Source organism: Neurospora tetrasperma, assembly GCF_000213175.1.
Source record: "Neurospora tetrasperma FGSC 2508 unplaced genomic scaffold NEUTE1scaffold_1, whole genome shotgun sequence".
NCBI lineage: Eukaryota > Fungi > Ascomycota > Sordariomycetes > Sordariales > Sordariaceae > Neurospora > Neurospora tetrasperma.
In genome coordinates, this window is record NW_009799099.1 from 4,181,913 (window position 1) to 4,198,655 (window position 16,743).

Consider the following 16,743-nt stretch of genomic DNA (forward strand, 5'->3'; position numbering starts at 1 on the left):
AAAATAACGTGGAAGCGAAGCGAGGCGATCTACTGCGTGAACATAGTGCGGGGCCCCAGAGCCTCGGCTCTCACTACCGAGCTGTCTCTCCCCCGCACACCAAGTAGTACAGGGGGTAAACTGTCCGATGTCAAAAAGCGACCCACGTCCCGTTCCAGGGCACCACGTACGGGTTTTAGATCTTCAATTCAAACATTATATGTGACATCAACTTATTGACCTCTTTTTTTCTCTCCAAAAGTTATCATTTTTGAGTATTCTTTAGGTTCTCTGGTTTTTTACCTATTGAACGAAAGAAAGAGACAACATACACAATGGCGGACGCTCAGCTTAATGATTTCCCTTCCCTCTTCTCTGTCAAGGGCAAGGTTGCTGTCGTGACGGGCGGTTCGAGAGGATTGGGTCTGAATGCTGCTTCTGCGTAAGATATTTTCAGTTTTAAACTTCATAACCAACATCAAATTACAACTTCCATGTTGTTCCTCTAGTTACTTTACAACTATAGTCTTCTTACAAGTCTCTCCTTGCCCGACCAACTCCCCAAACCATAACTCATCCACTCAAAAGTCCCACAAAACGTTTAACTGATTGATCCCGCCCACCCCTATAGCCTTCTCCAAGCCGGCGCCTCCAAAGTCTTCATCTCCTCCCGCAAAGCCTCCGCCTGCGACAGCGCCGTCAAGACCCTCAACGCCCTCCCCGGTCTCGCCCCGGGCGCCAAGGCCATCTCCATCCCCGCCGACGCCGCCACCTTATCAGGCGTTCAGCACCTCGTCTCCGAAGTCGCCAAGCACACTGACCACGTCGACATCCTGCTAGCCAACGCCGGCGCCACCTGGGGCGCGCCCTTTGACGAGCATCCCGATTCGGCCTTTACCAAGGTCATGGACCTGAACGTCCGGGGCGTGTTCAACACCATCCGGGAGTTTGCGCCCCTTTTGCAGAAGAAGGCGAGCGTGGAGGACCCGAGCCGCGTCATCATCACGGCTTCGGTGGCGGGGTTGGGTATTGGGACGATTGGTAAGCAAGGGACGTATGGGTATAGTGCTTCCAAGGCGGCGGTCATTCATTTGGGGAGGAATCTGGCGGTGGAGCTGGGACCGAGGGGTATTACTGTGAACAGCATTTGCCCGGGCTTCTTTCCGACGAAGATGAGCAATGGGCTGTTGGATATGAGCGGCGGGAAGGAGAGCATCGCGGCGGCGAACCCGATGAAGAGGCTTGGTCGGCCGGAGGATATTGCGGGCGTGGTGGTGTATTTGGCGAGTAGGGCGGGTGCGCACGTGAATGGGGCGACGATTGCGATTGATGGTGGTGCGATGTGGGCGAAGGGGCAGTTGAATGTGGAGAGCGCGAAGTTGTGAGTTTGGTGCATTGGAGCTTTGTTGTAGAGAAAGGGAGTTCATGTAGAAAGATTCGAGAGGTAGATATGCTGTGTGGGTATATGTTGTAACACTCCTCTTTCGTCCTTTGGTTAAAGAGCCACTATAGCCCATGCTATGTAAATATGTCACATGTGTAAGTCTCGCGGTGACAGCCCATGTTTGGTTGTAAAGTCATGAGAGGTGACTCCGGTCCTATGCCGTAGTGTGTGGTTTGCGGGCCACCCATGAGCTCGCCTTATACACTGTTTGTAACATAGACTCCTGGTCCAAAAGATAGGGGGATTCAATGCCGGTCTCGCGCGAGACGATTTCAAACCCGACTTTGGTGACCAGCGCCATCACCTCGTCATCAGAGAGTTCAAAGCTGCCAGGGTCCGCAATTCCGGTGGTATCATAATCGCCGTCATCGTCGTCATGCCCGTGTCCTCCAGGCGCATTGTTCTCAAAGTGCCAGAGCAACGGACCGTGGTTGATAAGCAGGCCGCCAGGTTTTAGACAATAAAAGATGGTTTCCAGATACCGAATCAAGTTCGGAGCGGTGTCGAGGAAGAAGACGCAAGCCACCGCATCCCAGGCTTCGGCTTGGTAGTCTTCAGCGTAAAGACACAGGAAATCAGCAGCCGTCATGCTCATTTCTCCAATGGCAACTCCCTCCTCTTCTAACCGTGTGAGCTCGTTTGCACAATGCACATCTGGGATGGCGTACTTCCGCAGGTGGTTATCTCGTGTCGAATGGTTAGAGAAAGTGTGAATCCAGGGGTAAATGGTGTGTTGCCCTGGCTTTTCAACACAGTTCAGGATATAAGATGAGGCGAGCAGCTGATGGTAGGATATCTCATTGCCTTCAGCGACGTGCCCTTTGGCGCAGAGCTCAAAGACAAGGCGGCCCAGCCCTGCCCCGGGCACAAGCACCCTCATGGGCGACGCGTCCTTTGGCCTTGACTCCTTTTGTGCTTCTAGGGCGCGGAAAACAGGGCCAAAACATATTTCACGCTCAGATTTGCCCTCGGCGGACCAGTCTCGGTAGAACTGCCTGAGAGTACTACGGGCTTTGTCGATATCCAAGCGTTTCGCGCAGCCCCTCCATCGGGGAGGGATCGTAGGTTCGCTACCCTGCGTGACGTCCTGTGGTTGGAAGTTGACCAGACCTACGCGGACTATGGCGCGTGCTAGTTCAGCGTTGGACTCGATGGCATTGTCAACCTTGTCCAGAGTGTCCAGATAGTTGAAAGGTGGCGCTGCTAGCATCTTCCAGTGAGCCTCTGGAAGAGCATAAAAGGACTGCCTCCTCAAGTGAGTGCAGTTGAAGTGTGCTATCCGGGCATATTGGCTACTCCTCAGTCAGTGATAGGGAAAATGCATGTTTGAAGAGCTTGAACTAGGGTGAACAAAACCGGATCTGCCGGGCGTGATGACCGGCCATCACCATGCATGTCGCCGAATGACGGAAGCCGAGAATGACTTTTCCTTTTTTTCGGGAACAAAAACAAGCAGAATCCATGAGTTGCGAGGGTCTGGACGGGTTTCAAAGGCAGAGAGAGGTAAAGCAGGAGTGATAGGGGCTACTGACACAAATGAGTCGAGTGCACAATATATGACTCTTGCCTCCTCCGGGTCTTCAATGGCACTCTTGACACCTTTCCACTGCTGCTCGCCCTCCTCCATCTCAAGCTTCTCTATCGGGATGGATCCTTCTGTGGTTTATAAATGGGTTGCAGTCTTGAAGCGTCTTCGTCTTTTGGAGGGACGAGGGCGGGGCTCAAAAGACAACTGTTCCTCTCAAGTGTTGTGTGTCCTGTCGTCAAAAGTGATATGACGAAGAGATACTAAGTATGTAGTTACAAGTATCAGTGCGAGGGGACGCGTAGTCAACGTTGGGTGTTGTGGATCTGGGCGGCCAGTATCGGAGCCGCGTCTTTTGCCTAGTTGAAGAGTCTCGGCGCGGAGGTCGGCAACGGTCGTCTCCTCTCACTGCCGGGCCGGTTATGAGCGGGTTCATTGATCCATGTTGTCCTCCATCTGCCGTGGTTTGTCCACATCAATGTTTGGAGGTTTTATGAAAACAATAAAGTGAGGAGGGAAATCAAAATAACAAACATTCTACGGCGTTCTCACCAAATCAATCCAATGTGTGTTCATCAATTTTCATTATCGTCGTAAAGGTGAAATGGAAGGAGCAGTTCCCCTCATGCATGCCCGATGGCGCTACGAAATCCGGAGGCGGCAATTGCACGGGAAACTGCAGGGGCCATCCGCTGTAAATTTCTCGCTATTGCACCTGCTTCAGGTCCGGCACGCTGTCCGGGCCTAATCTCACCAGCCGCGGACATGAATGGTTTCCATTCACTTCCAACGTCCAACACCCGTCGATACCAAACTCCATCTGTCTTCCTCACTCCCGTCCCGCCTGTTCCTTGCCATTGCTCGCAAGTTGAACATCAACCTGGACGAACCTCTATCGATCTCGAAGCCGACCAGCTCTTTCATTCGCAGTCCAGTCCCAGGAACAAAGCAAACCGTCATTTCAGATTTGCAAATTGTCCTTGAACTCCTCGATACATTTTGAGATCACCACGGACATCAGGACATTATGGATGCCCCTATCCAGCTCTCGCTTCCTCTACCGCGATCCATGGACACGCGCATCTACATTCAATTGACAGCCAAGTCCAAAGCCGTTGTGCTCTTCCTCACGACTGCTTCGGCCGAAGAGGCTACATCACCCACTCCATTGGGGTCATTTGTTTATGCACTGCCCGATGTGAGTCTATCGCCTGTTTGATACACTTTATAGTGACTAATCTTGGTCTAGAGATACAACCCGACACAGCCTTTGTCAACTCCTCTTTGTACGGTTGAGCCGACGTTGGAGTTTACCACCCGACTGGCAAAGCTGATCACAAGGAGGACGCAACTGCCTACCTATGTGGGCAACTCGGTGAGCTTTGCCAGTGCCGGCCTTGGCGGGACTGTTGGAGAGGAGATGGAAGCTTTCAAACAGGTAGCCGAGCTTGTCCTGTCCAAACTCGAGTCTGCCAACGCGACGCCCAATGGAGTCCAGTCCTGAGCCTCGAACGTTGACAAAAGAACCCCTCCCAACTACATTTTTTTGCTACTGTTGATGGGCACAAGCTGTTGCACACAACCACCTCGGCCTTTTGGCCAAGGGGATTCCGGCAGTTTCCTTCTCAACGAGTTTCTGCAAACGCTTAGTTTGAGCTTGCCTAACCTACTCGCCTTTTTTTTTGAACGTGCCACAAAGGCGTGTCATTTCCCACGAATCCATGCCCCAAGAAGGCCATGGAACTGTCATTCGTGTTCGGTTACCTGCTTGATACATGTCGGGTATTGGTAGCAATATGGATTGGCACCATATCCCGACGGGGCATGGCCGAAGGCGATTAACCTTGAGAGAATTGACGGAAATGTTCTGAACCCCAAAGCCCTGGTTATGATGAGGCAAAGGGTGCTATCTGCAGTTTCATCTTTGGCACATCAACACGGCCGCGGGATAGATCGGCTCACAAGCCTGACCTGGCAGGTTTGGCAGATCTCAGTCGTCTGTTGCACAGCAACACTGTCGTGGACCTTTTGGCGACATCTAAGTTCCATGTGTCTGGTAGGTCTAAAAAGGACGATTGGTACCCCGCCTGTGCTGGATGGACATCATGCGGTCTGTACAGCAAGAAGGAGAGAAAGAAGTGACGAGGAAAACTCGCCATCCAATTCCCAAATGATGGGAAGCGGTCTAGAAACTCAGTCCCAACTGAAGATATGGAAGAGCATCAAGCAGGCTCTTAAACTAAAAACAGAGGCCACATGCGAGAGAGGATACCTTACCCTTACTACCATCCCATCCTTACAACGCATAAAAAAACCCAGCTTTTCCTCAACCAAATATGACCTGATAGGTAGGGTGGTTCACAAACTGGGAAATGGGACGAACCCAAAAGTATCAAAGTCTCGGCCAGGCCCTTGGTCGAGGTTCAAAGGGCCGGGCGTCTGTCTCATTGACTGCGACGCCAGAAGCTCTGCCGATGACTCCTCTTGAATGAATGACCCCGGTGCCATTTGCTGTTCGATTTCCTTTGGGCATTAATGAGTTGCTGCTGTAACTGTGCCATCCATTTCAAGGCGCGTACGTGCATACGTAGGTAGCAGGAAGCATAGCATTATCAGAAGGAGTTTTGTGCAACCATCAAGCGGGCGGGTGGCCGCCATACATGAGATACAGAGCGGGAGACGACGACCTCATCGAGCGTGGGAGGTGGCCCCGGCCCCGCTCTTGGACAGAAGCTACATCCGCCCACGCAGAGCTAGCACCTGAAGACCACTGACCACACCTGCCACATTTTTTGACAGGCCCGCATCTCCTAGGTAGGCGAGCAGGCTTGGCATCGCACAAGTGCCAGTGCAGATGTGCAGGGCAGGGGCACCTCCACTTGTCTTCAACAAGTTTCCGTTCCCTTCCCCTCGACCACTTGCACTTGACGGTACAGCAAAAAAATAGAGGCCAGCCAAGGCCCACTTTGCACCCCACATTAACATTGCCCTGCCCGAGCCTTGCCCGCCGCCCACCCTCGACCACCATCGATGTCGACCTACCACCACTGGCAATTGCTTCTGGGTATCTCTTTCATCAACGAAACAACACCCTGCTACCTTCCCGAGGACAAACTGCCGATTCTTGTCTGCAGCTCTTCCTACCCGTCGGCCTGCCAGATGCGACCACCCATGACCAGCTTTAACTAAACGAACCCTAAAGAGTATCTCCGCCTTGAAGGCCGCGCTGTGGTGACCCGGCGCCTCTCTCACAACTGAACTTGCACTGTCAGAGAGTTCATTCGAGTCGGCCATTTTTTTATTTATTTTCTTTGTGCCTCCCAATCTTGCGTTCGACTCTTCAGCAGTTCACCGGTATCGGCCCGACACCATCTTCCTAGTTCTCGTCAGCTACGAGATATCAAAGTTCGAGAACCCACCAACCGCCGCCGCCGCCGCCGCCGCCGCCACCACACGACACGTCGCCGACGTTACGCGCCTGTGTCACTTCAACCCCAATTATCACCATGGCTTGGCAACCGAGTGGAGAGAACCTGAAGACTCTGGCACAATGTCTGAAGGATTCCCTGAGCGCCTTCAATAAGGCCGCCCAGAAGCAGGCTGAAATCGTGAGTTAATGCCCCTCGGCACCATCTAGTTACCCGGTCTGTGATCGAGCATTGCCACAAGGCAGAGATTCTGACTTGTATTTATCAACCAGATGCTTAACCAAGCGAAAGCTTCACCCGATATCAACAACTACTTGGCCCTGATCTTCTCGAGCTCGGAACCACCCCAGGAGTTTCCAGCGACCGCTGCAGATTGGCATGTTGTGCGCTGTGCCGCCGCTCTGATGCTGAAGAACAACATCAAGAACAACTACAACAAGATTCCAGAACAGAGCTTGGCTCTTGTCAAGTTGGCTGTCCCCTTGGGGCTCCAGGATAAGAACTCACAGATCCGCAGTCATGCAGGCACTCTTGCGACTGAGCTGATCAACAAGGGAGGAATCTACGGCTGGCCCGAGTTTCTGCCCGAGTTGCTCAAGACGTTGACCAATGAGTCTGGTCAGGTAACGCCCGAGGCGCAAGAGGGAGCTATGGCTGCCATGGCAAAGATCTGCGAAGACAATGCGAAGATGCTGGAAAGGGAACACAACGGCCAAAGGCCTATCAACTTCCTCCTTCCAAAGCTTATTCAGGCAACCAGGAGCGCGGTGCCCAAAGTTCGCGCCCATGCTCTCACAGCCATCAATGTGTTCACCCCTAGGAAGTCGCAGGCCATGCTGAACTCGATAGATGACCTTCTACAGCACCTCTTTGCTCTGGCTGAAGACCCCTCAATCGATGTCCGAAAACAGGTTTGCCGTGCTTTTGTGAACCTGGTGGAAACTCGTCCGGACAAGCTTCTGCCACATATCGAAGGCCTGGCCAAGTACATCATCGCTCAACAAAAGGGCGACGACGAGGATCTTGCCACTGAGGCTGCCGAGTTCTGGCTGACTGTTGGAGAGCACGATAACCTGTGGCGGGCCCTGGAACCGTACATCACAGACATCATCCCCGTACTTTTGGAGTGCATGGTCTACAGTCCCGAGGATATTGCCATACTTGGAGGTGCTTCGGATGATGAGGATGAAGAAGATAGGGAGGAGGATATCAAGCCACAGTTCGCCAAGAAGAAGCTGACCCGTGCTGCTAACGGAAACACCGCGGCTGATATGGCGAAGAACGGAAACGCTTTCGAGAAGGTTGCAAGCATGGAGGAAGACGACGACGACTTGGAAGATGGCGAAATTGACGACAGCGAATCCGAGGGAGATGAGAATCCCGATGAGAAGTGGACTCTCCGCAAGTGCTCAGCGGCGGCACTTGATGTATTTGCTCGCGACTTTGGCGGACCAGTCTTCACTTCTATTCTACCATATTTGCAGAGCAACCTCAAGCACGCGGATTGGTCTTACAGAGAAGCGGCTGTTCTCGCCCTTGGCGCTGTTGCTGAGGGCTGCATGGACGTGGTCGTTCCCCACCTTCCAGAATTGGTGCCTTATCTTGTTAGTCTCCTCGACGACGAGGAGCCGGTGGTTCGCCAGATTACCTGCTGGACCCTTGGCCGATACTCTGCGTGGGCGGTCAGCCTTGTGGACCAGGCACAAAAGGAGAGATATTTCCTGCCTATGATGGACGGAATTCTCAAGAAGATGCTTGACAAGAACAAGAACGTTCAGGAGGCTGGTGCCTCTGCCATGGCAAACCTAGAAGAGAAGGCAGGCAAGGCGCTCGAGCCTTACTGCGGACCCATCATCCAGCAATACATCCGGTGCTTCGGCAAGTACAAGGATAAGAATATGTGGGTTCTCTACGACTGCGTTCAGACGCTGGCTGAGCACATCGGCCCCGTCCTGGCTAGGCCTGAGCTTAGCAACCAGTTGATGCCAGTCCTACTGGATAGGTGGCAGAAGGTGGGTGATGAGTCTCGGGAGCTTTTCCCCTTGCTCGAGTGCCTTTCCTACGTCGCTATGGCCCTTGGCGATGCCTTCACCCCTTACGCCGAGCCTATTTTCGGTAGGTGTATTCGAATTATTCATCAAAACCTGGAGCAGGCCATGAAGGCCAAGACCAACACCGATCTTGATCAACCTGATGAGGATTTCCTGGTCACCAGCCTCGATCTTCTCAGTGCCATCATCCAGGCCCTAGACAACGACAAGGCTTCCAAGCTTGTTGCCAACGTCCAGCCAACCTTTTTTGAGCTGATGGCTCTGTGCATGGGGGATCAATCCGATGCCATTCAGCAATCGGCATACGCTCTTCTCGGCGATTGTGCCAAGTACGTCTTTGAACAACTCAAGCCATTCCTGCCCAACATCATGCCGGTTGTTATCAAGCGCTTGGACATGGACACTATTCTGGACGAGGAGGTCGACAACAGCTTCAGCGTAGTCAACAATGCCTGCTGGAGTGTCGGCGAGATTGCTCTTCAGTACAAGGCAGGCATGGCGCCATTCGTGCCCCAGCTCATTCAACGATGTGTTGACATCCTCTCCAACCCCAGGGTACCCGGAGGTGTCAGCGAAAATGCCGCTATTGCCTTGGGTAGGTTAGGACTTGACAACGCCGAACTTGTGGCCCCACACCTTGGCAATTTCGCTGAGGAGTTCCTCGACACAATGGACGATGTTGATCCTTCTGAAGAGAAAGCCACAGCGCTGCGTGGCTTCACTGAGATGGTTACTCGCAACCCCCAGGCTATGGAGAGCGTTCTACTGCATTACTTCAGCACAATTGCCAACTACCAGGAACTTAGCCTGCAGAAGCCCGTTTTGCTTGAGTTGCATGAAGCCTTCCAGAACGTAAGTTTCAACCCGAGAATTCCCATGATCTGATTTGGTCTAACTTGGCTGTTCCTTCACGCAGGTCATCAATGTCTACAAGCAAATCATTCCGGGATTCGGCAACTTTCTCATGCAAATGGAAGCCAAGGACCTCGAGCTGCTCCAGAGGCTCTTCGCTCTCTGAGCTTGAGCTGATCACTTGAGCCACCACATCTCAACGAAGCCTGTACGCACACTATACCTACTTTCAAGAATTGTCCACTGTTTGGTCGTTACTGCAAATATATCCATGGTCTCCTTCCTCGAACAACCTTTTCTCCCTCAATTACAATGCCTATATGCAAGGGCCACGCCACGCAAAACAATACAATATGACCCAATGCCCTGAACAGCGTCATGTCTTGGACAAATATACATGCCATTTGCAGTCCGCAGGAACATCCATCTTATTTACTCCCAGGGTTAAGCTGCTCTGATCTTGGGTGGTGCCAACCGACGAACGGGATGACATAAGTGTGGGTAACAATTGACGCTTTGGATTGTTGAGGTTTGTGAGGAAGTGAGTGGCCTGTGAAGTGTGACAGGCCGTCGAGACACATGAAATATGTTCGGCGCGGTGCTCTACTCCATGACTGGGTGAGGCAAGATACAAGCTAAAATGTGCATGATAAAGATGAGTCTCCAGTCAGAATGGTGTTTGAAGGAGAGCCAAAGATATAGTGCACATCAATGGCAATGAGACGGAAACTGGTTCCGGTGATGGGACACGATACCGAATTTTCGTTTGGATTGGAAACAAAAGCTATGGGACGACTCAGAGGGATTTTGTAGGCAAGCAGGAAGCGTCGTCAAGGACCGGGCCTCACGAGATGTGAGCAGAACTATTGAACATCAGCCTATATCAGGGTATGATATGGCACTACAAAAGCAGTGATAGGAAAGGACCGTGGCAGGGTACCGAGAATGCTATAGTAGGAGGGATATGTGTAATGGGTGATGAAGTTTACTTTATTTAGACAGGTAGCTCAGTTATATTAGGTAGACAGCTATGGATATGGCAAGTTTTGGGCAAGCAAAAATGGCAAGAAGATAGAGTTCACCTTTTGAAGCAGTTCAGGAGTGAACGGCGGCGACCTACTGATCCTGGCTGTCTAGCACATCTGTCGCTTGGATAAGAAGAAAATAACTTGAGATTAGAACATTTACATCAGGAATACTTCATCTTTTGTCTCGTGCTCTTCGCGCATTCTCCATAGGCCCTCACTCGTTATCCTTCTTCACGGGTATTCAAGCCTACGACACTTATCGATTAAAAATTATGCTGTCTGGTTTCGCTCTGATCCAGGTGCTTACTCATGTTGAAGCACATGACATCTCACTTGCCTCCTTGAACCTTAGTGAGCCGCCATAACGGGCCGCTGCTCCCTAAAAGAGACGCAGGATTGGCAGGTGAGGCATCGGGTTTATGCTTCTCGTTGCCAAGCGTGTGGTACATGATGGCCAATGGAAATGATGTCAACGGCATCAGTTTTCATCTGTTGTTTTCAGTTGTTTTCCATTGCTTTCTAGTATGTTTCTCATTTCAAGAAACCTTCTTTCTGCCAAAGGAGAACCAACATATCTCCCGATCTCGAAAGGCTCTTGCGAACTTGGACTACTCCGACTTCAGAAAGAAGAAGAAGAAGGGACAGTTGATAAGACAACAAAGGAGTATCTGTCCCGCGGTTATGGTTTTGTGTAACATCAATGCTGCGGTTGGCAGCAAGTTGGCGGCAACACCAACACCAACACCAACACCGTACTGCACAGTAAGTAGCCCGCCACCAAAAGACGCATGTATGCAACGTTGTATTGCATAAGTTCAATCACCGACTTTTTGGGCTTGATCGTGGCGGTGCTTTGTGTGTATATTTTCGAGTGTTCTCGCTGTCCCAGACGGCTATGATCATGGTCACGGTTGCAGTTATGGTCTGTTGGTTCAGTTCGATTCAGTCTCGCCTGGCCCCCCCCAACTCCAGTCAGTACGCCTGTTACAGTAAAAAGTGTGAGGGGAAGGAAGCGAAGGGACTACGCTAAGAATGATTCCAAATGTAGAAAGAACCAACGAACCGAACGATACCTAGGTAGGTGGTTACACTAGTGCAACGCGTGTCATCTTCACCTAGTCTATATATTTGTACACGGAGAGGATTGAAGAAGAGATGTGGTCACCGCGGTATTCGCAGAAATCAACGACGTTAAGCCCACCTACCAATGGACGATCACACCATAATCATCCGTTGCGGTGGATATAACCATTCGGCACAGCGGTCAGCGCAGCCTCATCGCGATGGCACCGTGAAAAGAGGGGGGGGGGGGCAACATACCATACCACTAACACACGTGTTCAGCCTGCTACATACTGGGATGAGATACCCAAATGCATGGTTCGCACGTGTCAGAAGCTTATTCTTGTTTCATCTCATTCACTCCCCTTCCTTACCTTTCTTGTTTTGATCTTGAATCTCCACCCTACATATCTGCGCTTTTTGTGTGTGTGTGTGTGAGAGTGTGTTGATTATAGCAGCTCTCACCGTCGTCGTCTGACTCCATGGAAAGTTTGTTATCCCCGGACGCATATATACACAACAACCAGAGCCCGGGATTTCGGATTACATTACGCTTGTATGTAGCAATGGTGGTGATATGGCTGACGTACATATGTAGGTGCGGAGTCTGGAATGGAGTCTGAAATCTAAAGGCCGACACGACCCCAGGAACCAACCACGCGGTACTCCATTGTTTTTGTTGTCCGCATTCCCGCTCCCAGTTCGAGCCAGGGCATTCAAGTATGTAGTAGCAGTGTTTTGTTGCTTATCCTTGTCTTGCTGTCCGGGCTTGTCCATGGCTAGCTAGCTAGCTAGCTATCTGTCCTGGTCAATGAAAGGACGGGCGAACGGACGGACGGTAATATATCTTGCCAGACCGCGCAGCTGGGTACCAAAGGCAACCAGGCAAAACTATCAAACGGCCCGAAGGTCCACGCCCATGCTGTTTGTAGCTTGTAACTTGACTAAATCCCGGAACAAGGTCCAAATCCGTTCATTTTTCACAGGCGAGACCACTTTTCTCACTTCCTTTACTTCTCTCGGACCTAAAACTTGACATAAACCTGGATTGTATCTGAAGTTGGACTCCTGTCCAGTATGTGTACCGGTCTGAGTATATCGGTGAAATGTGTAACAATAAAAGGTGTTCCTGTCTCTTCTCGTGCTACACTGCACTACCTGCATGACTCACTCTCCGCTGCCGCCGCCCCGGCTGAGACTCGCGCTTCGAAGCGGTCACATGTGAGTTTCCTGGCCCCTTCTTTTAGTGGTGAAATTAAGGTATGTTGCCTGGCATAAGGTATGAGGCTTGCTTTGCAGAGAAAGGCGTGAAGGGTTTGATGGACAATGGGGTGGTCAGTGCGCTTATTAGTCAACGGGAGGTAAGGACCCGCCTTGGTAGTCTCAGAACACCAGAGGAGGAGGGCATGGAAGGGGCGAATGTCAGCCTGCTTTTAGTTCGTCCAGCTCCTTCCCTCTTGAAGCAGATCGACTCGTTGAGAAGCTCTGGTGGTGGTTTCACCGTGGAGATTGTTTGATGGTAATAAGATGAGCTGGAAGGCTTCAGCTGTATTACGTTTTTTTTTTTTTTTTTTTTTTTTTTTTTTTTTTTTTTTTTTTTTTTTTTTTTTTGTTCCTCATCCGGCTTCTCGACTTGGTCTGCTGGCGGATTTCGGCAGATTTTCTACCCAAATGCAAGGAGACACTCCCCCCGATCATGCGCACGCCGCACTCTAAAGGCCTCTAATTGCCTTTGTAACACATGTGGTACAGCAAAAGCGAAAGCTTCATGATCGAACACATGGCCGGGTCACCTAGAGGTACCCATCTTATTTCCATGTCTCTCTCCATTCGGCTTCAGGTTCCCAACCCAAACAGCCCTCCAACGCTACTTGACCACTCCGCTTCAGTCTGGTCGAGGGTATGTATGTGCAGCTCACCGGGCCACTGACATGAAGGATCGGGACTACATCATGACGATCGTGCGGTACTCTGCGATCCACATCACATCATCCATTTACACACTCACTCACTTGCAGTCCCTGCCTGGTCCCGATCCAGCACGACCAGGCCGGCAATTTGCCCTCACCTAACCTCGATTGAAACAAGCCCAGTCAGTTCAACCTTTTGTTTCACTCAACAAACCGAACCGACCTTGCGTTCCCTGAAGCAGCCAGATGCAGACTAGGCAGAACACAGGCCAGGGTCTGAGTTTGAGTAAAGGGTTGTACGATTGCACAGTGGAACATGAGACTTTCGCAACTTGACCCTGTTGGCTGGTTCTCCTCGGGCCGGAGCGTGCACTTACCGCAGCAGTGCCGTCGCGCCCGGCACCGTAGGCGACATGGACAAGGACCAGTACAAGAACCGGGGTTGAGGATGAGGGACCTGGAACTGAAAGGGCGAAGCGAGCTGCGAATGCTGTAGCTGGGCAACCTTTGTTTCTTTTCTTTATCTGTCTTCTTTTGAGCGTCAAAGCCGGTCTGGTCTTGACCACCGCAGTGGCTCTCTAGATGGAAGTCATGTCCCTGTCCCTGCTACTAGTTACGTGAGGCAGGAAGGAGGGCGTGAAACTAAGACCGTCTGTCCAGTGGTTATCGAGTGACTCGTAGTGCAGTGCTTCGGTACATGGTGGACGAGTCGCTCACAACCTGAACACAGTAGTCGGATCTATACGGAAGCGCGGCAGCGACGGCGACAATGAGGACAGCGGCAACAGCAGTAATGGCGACGGCGACCGGAGCGATGCGATGCGGAAGGAGTCCTCTTTCCTGATCGCCGTTCCTGTTGTTCGGCTATGCTGTACAATTTGGGAATAACTTCCCCAGCCTCACCCTTTCATTCCGCTTCAACCCACGCAGGGGCCTACCTTGTCGGAGAAAGTCAAGTACCCTCCCATGTAGTGATTCCCTGCGAGGCGCTTGAAAAGGATAGCCGCCCGAGCACCATGGAATGGACCACCATCGATGGACCTATGGAACCTTGATGGGTTACTTTTTAGTCTCTGCTTAGTGCAACGGAATACGAGAAATTGCAATGTGGGGAGCGTGTTCCGGTGGAGTGAAAGATTGGAGTTGAGGCAGGCGGACGAGGAACTGCTAGTGTACTACACTATGCTATGCCGGGCCATGTCCTAGCTTCTCCAACGGTTTGGGAATGGCAGTGAAAAATGCGCCATGGGAAAAGAAAATACTACGGAGATGAGGCAAGGGAGTGACGGAATTGGGCATGAAGATGGAGATCAAGGATTTCCAAACTCATTGCGGTCGATTGGAGTCAAGTGAGTCGTTTATCGACCAGTAGATCTCCCTCGTTGGGGGGACGAAGTCTCGGCGATGTCTACCGCAGTTAATCGGCCCCATCTCAGGAAGTCTCGCGTGAGATAACTCGATCTGCCGGATTATTTAATTTCCAGTCAGGAAGCAAGCTTTCGCCAGTCAGCAGTGGAGAGCCAATTTACGGCTGCAAAGTGGTATTCCCGTAGGGAAACTGTGTGACAAGAAAGATGAGAAGATTTTGAGCGTGGCGCCTGTGAGAGTAGATAAGGGAATACAGATATGATTTGTCGACGAAACACAAAGGACAGGAAGGAAGCAGACGAAGCTTGTGCTGGCCCAACAAATTCGTTCAACCGAGAGAAAGGAAGGTGTTGGAGGCAGGGTTCGTTGTTAATGCTGCAACGTTTGCCTATTCCGGGCCGTCTTGTCAACACTTGTCTCCATTTCCTGACACTTTTTCTCTGTTTTGACCTTGCACAAATGATTGCATATCTTTGCTAAGTGTCAGCCTTGCCTCATTGTCGAGTTAGCTGTCAGGTACCAGAATCCCCTTGGTTGCTGGCTGCTACCCTGAATTCTTGCACACGGATTGCTGGTTGTTTGCTCGAGGTTGGGAAGTGACCACCCTGGCCTACTCCGGCGGTACAGGAGCTCATGGAATGAGGCAATCTGCATGTGACCCAAGCCCTTGAGTGAGCGGGCAGGGGACCACGCTGGCCAAACGTCACCGGATCTGTACCGCCCGAACAATGTTCCCTCTCAGGATATATCATCAGACAAGGAGAGGAAAGAGTGAATCCTCGACACAGCGTCTGTTCGATCCAGAGAAGGAAATCTCAGTGTCCACGAAGATACTGTTGTGATCTCTTTTCTGGTAAACGCACCATGTTTGCTGCAAAACCCAGCCACGCATCCCAGGAAAAAATAGCAAGGCAACGGGAACAGACATCGGGGTATTTCCATCTCTCCTGTGCCTGCCCTGAAGAGTCACTTGATAATGATGGATAGGCGCCGAAGGGTGGGGAAATACTCCAGGCATTGAGAGTTATACCCATTGTGTCGGGTGTAGAAATGTATGGTGAGGTAGGCAGCCCCGTGTGACTTGAGCTGGTCTTCTCGATGATCTCGTCCCGTCTCTCACCGCGCTTTGAGGTTTCACAAACGCATGGCTGTGACGTACGTGTCATGCATAGAATACCCGTGCAAATTCGTTATGTGAGGCTAACATGCTGTGTACTTATTAGCGACACAGCCTGGAAGGACGAAAAGGGTTGAGGCGACAGTATATCTACCGTCTATTATGTTGTGCCTGGCAATGATGCATGCTCAGTCGGATGAAATGCTATGATGTTCCCCGTGATGTTCAAGAAGAGAGTTTTCGGTGCCGATAGTGACTATCTCGGAGCCCAAATAGGAAAGGATAGTGATGACAGCAATGTAGTTGTCACCTCACCTATCACTATTCGAGTGGTCGAGTGGCTCAACCCAGCGACGATGCCAACGGCAAGCGGGAGATGACTTCTCCAAGGGTTTCCTGATCGGGATGTGTCTGTAATTAGTTCCTGGTCAACAGCACATTTATATAGAGATTGAGGCGCAGGAGACAGTGGACGACCTAGGTTTTGCCGGCTCCTTTGAGGGTTTGCCCTCGGCATGTTGCAGCAAGTCGTGAGAATAGCCGCGAGATCCGCGCGCACGTGGAGTTGTTGAAGGCGGTTCACCCCGATAACAAACTTTGCACACGCGCATCTTTCAAGGATTGGCGGCAAGGTACCGGGGCACGGGTGAACACCGTGAATGGTATCAGAGCCGACATTGTAGTGTAGGGTGGAAGCAAGGACCCATGCGATTGCTGCGAAGCCATTTTTTTCGATGCACCGAATGATTCGCATCTGTGCCTGTCGTTCATCTGCACAACAGCTGTGCGAATGCTCACCGCCCCCGGGCGTCCAGGATTTACAATATCCGGAGTAGGAACTCAGGTACGGAAGGTGCAATTCGGTGACCTTGCTGACACTTGTCCAACGACACACGACAAGACCATTGGGCTTGGTCGTGGGGTGCATCTGGTGGTGGGCAAGTGTCGATGGGAATGTACTGCGTAAAAGGTTGGGTAT

The 16,743-nt window shown here is 51.4% G+C and overlaps 5 protein-coding genes across 5 annotated transcripts; 4 read left to right on the forward strand and 1 right to left on the reverse strand.

Annotated features, from left to right (window-relative positions):
- Nucleotides 1–314: 314 nt before the first annotated feature.
- NEUTE1DRAFT_135202 (uncharacterized protein) lies at nt 315–1,364 on the forward strand (the record flags this gene model as incomplete). Its single annotated transcript, XM_009850037.1, has 2 exons — nt 315–421; nt 611–1,364. 2 exons carry the CDS (start codon nt 315–317, stop codon nt 1,362–1,364), a joined length of 861 nt encoding a protein of 286 aa, XP_009848339.1.
- A 213-nt stretch (nt 1,365–1,577) lies between these two features.
- Nucleotides 1,578–3,050, reverse strand: NEUTE1DRAFT_77104 (uncharacterized protein; the record flags this gene model as incomplete). The annotated part of the gene is made up of 2 exons (XM_009850038.1): nt 1,578–2,715; nt 2,956–3,050. The coding sequence occupies 2 exons, from the start codon at nt 3,048–3,050 to the stop codon at nt 1,578–1,580; spliced, it is 1,233 nt and encodes a 410-aa protein (XP_009848340.1).
- A 925-nt stretch (nt 3,051–3,975) lies between these two features.
- NEUTE1DRAFT_144484 (uncharacterized protein) lies at nt 3,976–4,452 on the forward strand (the record flags this gene model as incomplete). The annotated part of the gene is made up of 2 exons (XM_009850039.1): nt 3,976–4,146; nt 4,198–4,452. The coding sequence occupies 2 exons, from the start codon at nt 3,976–3,978 to the stop codon at nt 4,450–4,452; spliced, it is 426 nt and encodes a 141-aa protein (XP_009848341.1).
- Nucleotides 4,453–6,423: 1,971 nt separating this feature from the next.
- Nucleotides 6,424–10,344, forward strand: NEUTE1DRAFT_58426 (uncharacterized protein; the record flags this gene model as incomplete). The annotated part of the gene is made up of 3 exons (XM_009849058.1): nt 6,424–6,556; nt 6,649–9,279; nt 9,344–10,344. 3 exons carry the CDS (start codon nt 6,455–6,457, stop codon nt 9,443–9,445), a joined length of 2,835 nt encoding a protein of 944 aa, XP_009847360.1.
- Nucleotides 10,345–12,403: 2,059 nt separating this feature from the next.
- On the forward strand, nt 12,404–12,616 carry NEUTE1DRAFT_116041 (uncharacterized protein; the record flags this gene model as incomplete). The annotated part of the gene is made up of 1 exon (XM_009850040.1): nt 12,404–12,616. A coding segment is annotated over one exon (168 nt), but the record flags the coding sequence as incomplete, so codon positions are not given.
- Nucleotides 12,617–16,743: the final 4,127 nt, after the last annotated feature.